This window comes from Marmota monax, unplaced genomic scaffold (assembly GCF_021218885.2).
Source record: "Marmota monax isolate L192 unplaced genomic scaffold, Marmota_monax_Labrador192_F-V1.1 WCK01_AAM20220418_F8-fsc00133, whole genome shotgun sequence".
NCBI lineage: Eukaryota > Metazoa > Chordata > Mammalia > Rodentia > Sciuridae > Marmota > Marmota monax.
This window is the reverse complement of record NW_026694821.1, coordinates 1,218,960-1,229,318: the sequence shown is the minus strand read 5'-3', so window position 1 is coordinate 1,229,318 and position 10,359 is coordinate 1,218,960. Positions and strand designations below refer to the sequence as shown.

Sequence of the window (10,359 nt, the reverse complement as noted above, 5' to 3'; positions counted from 1 at the left end):
TGAGGGGCTTCTGCAAAAATCTTTCTACTGTAAAGAAAATGAGATCCTAAGAAAAATTGGTCCCCTCTGCTTCTTCTGGGGATTGACATGAAGAATGTGACCCCTAAGATTTTAGCAGTCATCCTACCATTTTGAAGGGAACCAACCAAAAGACAACTCAGCACAACAGCTGAACAAAAAGACAGAATCCATTCTCCAGCAAATGCCGTAATTTCATTCCTTTTTATGGCTGAGTAATAGCCCATTGTGTATGTATATCACTTTTTTTTTATCCATTCATCTGTTTAAGGGCACATAGGTTGGTTCCATAGCTTGGCTATTGTGAATCGAGCTGCTATAAACACTGAGTAGCTGCATGAGGATGGAACTGGAGACTATCATGCTAAGTGAAATAAGCCAGTCCCCCCAAATCAAAGGCTGAATGTTCTGTCTGATATGTATATGCTAACCCATAACAAGGGAGGGTAGGGAGGGGAAGTATACAGTTCATTGGATTAGACAAAAGGGAATGAAGGGAAGGGAGAGGGATGAGAATAGGAAAGACAGTAGAATGAATCAGACATAACTTTCCTCTGCTCATATACGAATACACAACCAGTGTAACTCCACATCATACAACCACAAGAATGGGATCAAAATTGGAATGGGTTGCACTCCATATAGGTATAATATGTCAAAATACATGGTACTGTCACATATATCTAAAAACAACAAAGAGAGAGAGAGAGAGAGAGAGAGAGAGAGAGAGAGAGAGAGAGAGAGAGAGAATAAATATGAATCCGGGTTATTAATAGTGCCAAATAATAAATATACCAATTCTGTTGCTGCCCAGCCTTTAAAAGCCCTATTATGAGAGGTGTTCCTGCCTTTATCACATAAGTTATTTCTAGTTGATTTTTTCCATATCCACAACTGAAAAAAAAAATTAAGGTAATACACTTTCTGTGAGGACTGTAAGAATGTGAAGAATTCAGCATGTGAAGTTCCCAGTGCAGGACCAAGCCCAGCAGAAGTCCTAGCTACATGATGTCAATCATCATTTTCAGCCAGGGGACTCTGCAGGTCCATGAATAGATTGTCCCCCATGCAGCTCAGGCCAGTGCAGACAGTTGTGGGAGAAAGATTCCTCAAAGGAGGAGACCATGTCAGAGTAAAAGGCCTAATTTCCACACTATCCAGCCCAATGCCAAAGACTCTATGATGAATAATCCGAATAATTTTTATTATAACATGGCAGACTCATCAGCTTTATTCCTGTCAAATGATACCAGAATATTAAGCCTCAAATCATGTCTACTTATTTAAAAAAATTTAAGAAAACTAAAATCAGACACTTTAAAACTGCCTGTTATAACTAGTTGCATGTGGTTGCCATGAACGGCCTGGTTTTCTAAACTGCTTGATTTATTTGGGGGATGTTAATTTACATTTGTCCCCTTCACTCATCACTATCCCTTTATTACTGAGCTTTATTACTGTGGACTATAAATTCCTCCATAGCATATGGACCACATAACTTTCTCGGATACCTAATTAACAAAGATTTTTTTTCCTGAGCTGTAATTATAACAAAATATGGTACATTGAGCTTAATTTTCAATTTAATGCTTGAAGGTGCATAGGAAATTTAGCTCCGTGGCTCAGAGATGGGGAAAGCCACCATGTATACACTCCACTCTCACAAGCAGGTCTGGGAAACAGATGTTCGTAGGAGAGATGAGGATAATGAAAATGTGTATGTGAAATGATATCAATGATTAAAGGCCAGGATGTAGTTCATGCTCATTAATAGATGGGGAGAAAGGGATAGGAATGGGAAATCTCAAAGTTATCAAAGAACATAAAGGACGTTCTGCTCTTGGCACGGACAACCTGCCTTCCTTCTGGCTCCTTCACAAACATCTTTCTTCCTCTTCTGTGCAGTCAAAACTGTGTGATGGGCAACCTCTGGGTGCGTGTCCTGAATGGGAACCATCTCCTGTGGGTAGAAAAGAATGTGGAGCCCTTTGAAATCCTAGTGTTAAGAACGATCAGGACTTAGGATTGTTTTATGGGAGAATCATTTCATGAAGCTATTCAGGAGAGTAGAATCTATCATATTCAAAAATCATATCTTTCCCCCCCCCGAAAAAATCTAAAATGCTTTTTCTACTAATGTATAGATTCAGTGCTTGCTCTCCCTGCCATTCTAGTCACTGATCACAGTTAGTTTTTAATTTGTATGAGGAGCAGAGATTATATAACCCACCTTCCATCATTACATGATTATATAACGGTGTCTGATTTCGGACGAGGGTACAGCTCAGTGGCAGAGCACTGTCCTGGCATGAGTGGAGCCCTGGATTTGATTCTCACCATCACTCTTCCTTACTCCACCCCCATCCCCCCAAAAATAAGGGTGTCTGATAGAAATTTATAAGACAACATTATGTAAATAATACTTAGGAAGAGTTCAAAATTCATGGTAACTTTGGAACTCTTTATGTTATAAATATGAGTTCAAAGCCCAACTCAAATAGGATCAAGCAATGAAAGGGGATGTATTGCTTATATGATTGGAAAGTTCAGAGATAAAATCTACTTCAGGCAAGGCTTGACCTAGCATTACCAATGATCTTGTGTTTCTCCATTTCTCCGATCTTCCTTTTGCAGTTTAGCTGCATCCTGAAGCCCTTCACAGTGACCTTTTCTCCCTGCCTCACCCCTGAAGCTCAGGGTTCTTGCACAGGTCACAAAATGAATCTGGCTTTCATTCTTACACCCAGACCCCATGCAATCTAGTAGATTCCAAGGAAGGCAGAGAGGAGTTTCTCCAGAAATTCTAGCAAAATTTTTTTTTGCTCCCATATCAATGAATATTATTAAATTAAGGGCCTGTCCCTGAGCTAATCACTATAGCCAGAGGAAAAAGATACTCTCCAGTGAAGTTTTAAGGAAGCTAAATTTCCACCAACACCATATGATAAAAATGGAAGAGGGGAGCATTCCCAAAAGGAACTTGAAGGATTATAAACTAGGAGGAAAAGACACATGTGCTGAACAGCGAACAGCAACAACACGTATACTCTGGAAACTTATCCTCAACAGGGTGGCCTCTCCTCTTGACCCACCATGGAATGGAACACTTCGGAGGGTGTCAGATAGGTGAACAATAAACTATCTTTAAAACAGATGTAGGCACGTATAAGGATGGGTATTGACAACTTAGTAAGGACACAGTCATTACATTAACCTTTCCCATTTTGACTTTGAAAGACAAAAGTAATCCCCAAGGGCTCCATCCTACATATTCTGGTGGATTTCTGTATCCACAGGGAAAATTCCATGTGTTAATTTTCCTCTCTAATTTCCATGGACTAACACCTAGTCCACAACTTATAATGCCTTGATTAGAATCAGTAGCAATAATTTGATTAAGTAGTTTACCTATAAATAAAATAGAATTGATGTCGTCATGGCAGGGATCATAATACCTACCCTTTCCCCACAGCTACTGCACAGGGAACAAACTTCACAACAAGCCCTCACGTTTCTAGCACAATTTCACACAGAAAAACAATAGGTGAAGAACTATTAATTGGATTGAGTGAATGAAGAAGATAAAAACAGGTTTCAAAATGAAAAAGGAACAATCACCAGGTCACAACCCCAGCTGTACGTCACCTCCTGGTGTTCCTCCATCACTGGACCTAAGGGTCCTGTCTAACCCTTAAAAACAACTTAAGTTCCCCTGGTCTGATGGTGGGCCTGCTTCCTCACTCAGATCATAGAACTTAAGAACTCTTGAGGAAAAAGCAAAATTAACAAATTATTAAAGTTTACATTTCTCCTGTCGGTCCTTTCTCCTAAAACCAATGCCAAGTCTTTCATACCCTCTGTCTCTTTTCTGACCACAAATGGACACTTAGGTTGAATGGAGATGGGGAGAATTGGAGTCAGTAAAAAAAAAAAAAAAAAAAAAAAAAAAAAAAAAATCCATGACATATTAAGGTTACACTATATTGCTAATCTGATTTGCAAATTAGAGGAAGCTAAGAATAAAAGTGTGTTCCACCTGTATCTGTCTAAATTCCTTCAGAGGAAAAGTACATCAAAAGGAAAAAACTGGCAATAGTCTGGTAAGTACTCTCTTGTATTTTCTTTTAATGTTCTGAGGTTATACCGCTGTCTAAATACCCTGCTGAGGAGAAGCGGCTGCAGCGCCGAGAGGAGGCAGAAGGCAGATAACGAGAAGCCGCTTGGTGGGCACCATGGCCGGGATCACCACCGTCGAGGCGGTGAAGCGCAAGATCCAGGTTCTGCAGCAGCAAGCGGATGATGCCGAGGAGAGGGCTGAGCGCCTCCAGCGGGAAGTTGAGGGAGAAAGGCGGGCCCGGGAACAGGCTGAGGCTGAGGTAGCCTCCTTGAACCGAAGGATCCAACTGGTTGAAGAGGAGCTGGACAGTGCTCAGGAGCGCCTTGCTACTGCCCTGCAAAAGCTGGAGGAAGCAGAAAAAGCTGCTGATGAGAGTGAGAGAGGTATGAAGGTTATTGAAAACCGGGCCCTAAAAGATGAAGAAAAGATGGAATTCCAGGAAATCCAACTCAAAGAAGCTAAGCACATTGCAGAAGAAGCAGATAGGAAGTATGAAGAGGTGGCTCGTAAGTTAGTGATTATTGAAGGAGACTTGGAACGCACAGAGGAACGAGCTGAGCTGGCAGAGTCCCGTTGCCGAGAGATGGATGAGCAGATCAGACTGATGGACCAGAACCTGAAGTGTCTGAATGCTGCTGAAGAAAAGTACTCTCAAAAAGAAGACAAATATGAGGAAGAAATAAAGATTCTCACTGATAAACTCAAGGAGGCAGAGACCTGCGCTGAGTTTGCCGAGAGATCGGTAGCCAAACTGGAAAAGACAATTGATGATTTGGAAGATAAGCTGAAATGCACCAAAGAGGAGCACCTCTGTACACAAAGGATGCTGGACCAGACTCTGCTTGACCTGAATGAGATGTAGAGCTCCCCAGTCCCGCCCTGCTGCTGCTCCTCCCTCTGACCCTGACTCTGCCTGAAGCCAGCCAGCCCGAAGCTGACCTTGAAACTGAGGGCTGATCTTTAACTGGAAGGCTGCTTTCTCCTTTCAACACCCCCCCTACCCCCTACCCCCTTGTCTTTTTCACCAAACTGTGTCTGCTTCTTCCCAGAGATTCCAGCTGGGCTAGAGGCTGAGCACTTTTGGGAACAGCATTTAAGGGAATGTGAGCACAACGCAAAGTGTCTTTAAAAGCATGTTGTGATGTACACATTTTGTAATTACTTTTTTTGTTGTTACAGTAACCATTTGTAAAACATTCCAAATAATTTCATAGCTCTGAAGCAGCAATCTAATTCCCTTCCCACTTTTGGAAGGTAACTTTCCAGCCTAGTCCCTATTGCCCTCTCCATAGAGGGGGAAAAGAGGAATGGGCCTGCCTTACTGAAAGCCAAACAGAGCCCAGGGAAAGACTCTACTATGGCAAACCTCATTGCTCTGTGCAAAGTACCAGCCAAACCAGAAAGGTGATTCCAAGAGGAGTTCGCCAAAAAACAAAAACCTTGCTATTCAGGTTTTGTTTTATTTTTAGCTTTAAGGTATCTTTAGACAACTGTATTCTTATTTTTTACTTTTTTTCATCAGAAATGACCAAATTAACATGGTGAGACCTCTGAGACTTTTTGTTTTTCTGGTGCTGGGGATTGAACCCAGGGCCTCGTGCTTGTTCGGCAAATGCTCTACCACTGAGCCATATTCTTAGCCCTGAGACCAAATTTTTCTCCCATCTCTACCCACTTCCCAAGTGTTCACAGAATGGATCATGGGCCCCTTAATCTTGCGTGACCACTTAATTGCTCTCCTGCTTGCTTGAAAGAAAAGAAAGAAAATTATGTTTTGGCCACTGATTTAGCTATATGAACTCATCTCATCACCCTTTTCTGGGTCTGAAGCTGCTGTATCTAAAAGTGCCATCTCATTGTGCTTTGTATCAGTCAGTGCTGGAGAATCTTGAATAGCTTATGTACACAACTTTTTAAATTTTATATTATTTTGAAACTGCATCTTTGGGGTGGGGTACCTGGCCACCTCGTCTGGCTGTGAGAGTCCTGCAGTCTGGGCTGGCAGTGTGCTGAATGTTCAAAGTTTCTTTCCCAGCCCAATCCTCACTTTTTTAGGTGAGGTTTCGTGAGGTCTGTTAGGTGTACATCCTGCAGCTTATTGGCTTAAAATGTATTCTCCTTTGTTGTGGTCTCTTTGGGGCCAGTTGGGAGAAAGACAAACAATAGTGCAACTGTTTTGATACTGAATATTGACAAGTGTCTTTTTGAAATAAAGAACCAGTCCCTCCAAAAAAAAAAAATAAATAAATAAATAAAATTAAAAAAAAAAAAATAATACCCTGCTGAGAGCTCTTCAGAATTACAGAAAAATCAACCCATTCCTCCCTGCCCAGTTGTTGCTGATACTCAGTGGACCATCTTCACCTCGGGTGGTCATTGCCTAGAATTATGGAGCTGACAATGACCACCAGGCCCAATGCGATTGCACTGGCGGGCAGACACCTGGCAACGTTTGTCTGTGGAATTCAGTTTCCTATGCTGCCTGTCTTCCCCTAGCACTAATACTATCATTTAAGAAATGAGAACAAGAGCTAGGCCAAAGTCAGGTTGGTTATGCCATAAATAACCTCACGTTTGAGGCAATTTATGCAGCTGCCGGGTGAGCCAAGCCCCAGAGGCTGGCACACACAGCCACCGTGCATATGGCCCAGAGGGGAGCATTCTGTGCAAGGAATGTGGCTGTTGGCACCACTTTGTTCTCTACCTGGACCAGCTTGAATCGCTGTCTCATTGCCAGGAAACCTAGCAGACCTTTGGGAACTCTTTAAGAAAAAAGCCATATATTTCATGTGACTTGTGAATGGAAAGATGGATACTGTCAGCGAGCCGTTTTCCTGCCAGATTGGGCATATGATGAGCATAATGGGAATTTAGATTATACAGAAAGACCCTTTTCATAGACCTCATTTAGTAATAGCTAACAATAATGATAGCTTCCAGTATTGAGTGCCTATATGAGCCAAGTGTATGCTGGTGTTTTCCATATACAGTCGTCCCTGGGTATCCAAGGGGAATTTGTTCCAGGACCCTCTTGGATACCACATCCCTACATTGCTCAAGTTCCTCATATAAAATGATGTAGTATTTACATATAACCTACAACATTCTCCCCTATGCTTTAAATCATCTTCAGATTACATATAATACCTAATAAAATGTAAATGCTATGTAAAGAATGATGGCGAATTGTTTAGTGAATAATGACAAAGAATAATGATATGTTTGGTATAGATGCAATTTTTTTTCTTTAATTTTTACAGTGCTGGGGGACCAAACCCAGGGCCTTGCAGATTGAGGCAAGCACTCTACCCCTGAGCTGCATCCCCAGCCCTGAATATGTTTGATCATCAGTTGGTTGAATTTCCAGATTCAGAGCCAGAGAAAAGGAATTTTCAAGTTCATTATTTTTAATTTCCACCACTACCATGCAAGGGGCATGTGCATGCGTGTTTACCATTTTATAAACAAGGAAGTGGATGTTCAGAGAAGCAGCGTGATTTGTGTGAAGCTAGCCATGTGCCCGTGGTGAGTGGTGGATCCCATTTTCTTCGGCCCTGAGCCCATGTTTTTCTGCCGCAGTCCATGTTAAGGCCATCCCCGCTCCCTCCCGTGGGGAATAAGAAGCCGCACAGATGACATGTGATCCTATGCACACCAAGCCTCTGGACGGACCAGTGGGAGTGTTGGGATGAATCACACACAGAAGGTCAGCCCACGAGACAGCCTGTCCCCAAGTCCAGGACAGCATTTCTCCCCCACCTGGAAACTCTCTCTTCTCACGACTTCCCTAGCCAGAGCACTGGACCAGGATGAGTTTTCCAACCAGGTGGATGGTTTGGAACACAACCATCCCTCATGGATCCAGCCCTCCCAGCTCACGGTGGAGGCTTTGCTCACAAATGGTTTGAATTACAGGGAATTTAAATGTGTTCCCTTTTCTTGGACAAAGTCGAGGCAATTATGAAATAACCCCATTTTTAAAGTGTGTTGTCCATATGCCACTACAGCTGAGTCTTTCCAGAACAACAGACGCTTGGCCATTTCATGTGGAGTCACACCCCACATGCAGAGTGGATGTACAGGATCAGGGAAAAGGATTCCAAGTGAAATGGAAGCTATTGCATAGAAATATCAAGCTCTGGAAACCTAGACAGTCGGGGGTGGGAAGAGGGGCAGAGTTAGTATTATTTCGAAAAGAAAAAACAGCTGTTTGATGATACTCTAGGAATTAGAAAAATCTCATCATCTGCTAAAATGACCCAAATGTTGTGACATATTAAATGTTGACATCGAAACATGCTCTAGTATGAGTTCCCCACTGCTTACTCACTACAGTTTTTAAAGGGGAAAGTTGTTTTTGGTTAATAATTTTGTATTCTTGGACTTCATCTAAAAAACTTCCCTCCTTCCTGCCTTCTGAGAGATATTAAGTCAAAGACTGCATTTTGAACTGAGCAGTGAGGGGACAGGTCTCACTAAAGATAAATTAATGCAGTCTCGTGCTCTGGTCTTGAAATGCAGAAATGGCCGGAACAACACACTGAAAATCTCACAATAAAAGAACATTAAGGAACAAAATTGCATCAGTGTCTTGAGAAATATTTCTGAAAATTAAAACTGCATGTTTGCACATGATGAGTAGATTCGGCTGTTTGAACAGTTTTATGGTGTTATAAGCCCCAGGGCTATGATGGATAAGATTTGCTAAAATGAACAGGGAGAAGTGTCCGCAGACATCCACAGAGGTCCTCTACTTCCCTGCAGCTGTCCGCCTCAGCTTCTCACAGCTGGGATCACGGTCCCCTGACTTCTGCAGACTCAATTGCCCTTGCCCTTCCCTCACCCCGCTCTCACCTTAGAGTCCAGAGCAACCAGTTTCCAAGAGGTGAAGTATGCAAATAGTTTTAGCCAGTCTCCCCAGTCCTTTCCTCCCATCAAAGCCAATCCCATGGAACTTAATGTAATAATATTTTTCCCTTTTTTGTTGATCAAAATTCTAATGGCTGAGTCCTATCATTCATGGCTATTGGGCACTCAGGACTCTGGGTTGTAGGTTCAGTTGGATCCACTGAGATGGATGTTGGGATGTGATTCCCAGATGCCTTCTCAGGATGGAAGGATGGAATCCCCAGCTGCTGGGAACACCACCGGAAGATGGCCCTCAGCTGTTAGCCATCTTTGAGAATTGCTTCTGTTGGAAAAAAGTGCCAGGCCCAAAGTAATGCCTGCTACCAGTAGCAGCTAGCATCCAGAGATAGATTGATGTGGGGAGATAAAGGCCTGAACCCTTCATTCCCCAAACTCTGGACAATTCTAGGGGATTCTTCTAAAGAGTCCCCATGGGGTGGGCTACTGCATTTGTTGGGACAGGACTGTGGTCTGAATGTTTGTTTCCCCCCAAAATTCGTATGTTGAAATCCTAATCCCTGATATGATGATATTAGGAGATGAGGTCTTTGGGTCAAGAAAGGGATTAGTGCCCTTACAGACAAGACCCCAATGAGCTAACTAATACCTTCTACTATGTGCAGACACAGTGAAGTGACACATAATGAACCAAGAAGCTCTCACCAAACACCAAATCTGTCAGCACCTGGATTTGTATATACTGGCCTCTAGAACCATAAGAATAATTGTTTGTTATTTGTAAGCTATGCAGTTTTTGATTCTTCATTATAGCGGCCCAGACTAGAACAGCATCTCAGTAAACTCTCTCTGCTCTATCCTGCTTCCCAACACTTGTTTCCACAAGCATTGATCCCAAGTGTATTCCAAAGAAACCTCCTTCATCTGATTTGTGTCTCAGATCTGTTTCCAGAAACCCAGCCTGCACCACTCACCCAACCTGCCAGTCCCAGCTTTTGGTAATGCAGTGTCTGGACTTGACTCTTGAACAGAGGGTCCACTATGGAGTTTGTAGCTTCTGCCTGGGCCTCCATGCTAAGATTCTCTGTCTCTGCTGAAGACAGGCCTGTTAAGCTGCCTACCATCATCACCAGCACTCTCTGGGCCCCTTCTTGCTGTTTGGGCTGCATCACCTCTTACACAAGCTGAGGATCTGTGTGCACTCTGCCACCAGCCTATCTTCTTCTGGCATCAGTTTCCATGGCAACACAAGCCCTTCAGACTGGCCTCATGCTGACCGTCTGCCAGAACCAACACAGACCATTGCTGACTCCTGACCTTGAACAGTGTGCTTGGTTCACCTATTGGGCTGAACCTCT

The 10,359-nt window shown here is 42.9% G+C and overlaps 1 protein-coding gene across 2 annotated transcripts; it reads left to right on the top strand.

Annotated features, from left to right (window-relative positions):
* The first annotated feature begins 4,198 nt into the window (after positions 1–4,198).
* Positions 4,199–5,341, top strand: LOC124080165 (tropomyosin alpha-3 chain). Of its 2 annotated transcripts, XM_058573153.1 has the most exons (2): positions 4,315–4,382; positions 4,517–5,341. In XM_058573153.1, the coding sequence occupies exons 1-2, from the start codon at positions 4,315–4,317 to the stop codon at positions 4,995–4,997; spliced, it is 549 nt and encodes a 182-aa protein (XP_058429136.1). In that variant the 3' UTR covers positions 4,998–5,341. The 2 variants fall into 2 exon arrangements, with proteins under 2 accessions (XP_046281983.1, XP_058429136.1); XM_046426027.2 differs by having other exon boundaries at positions 4,199–5,341.
* The last annotated feature ends 5,018 nt before the right edge of the window (positions 5,342–10,359 follow it).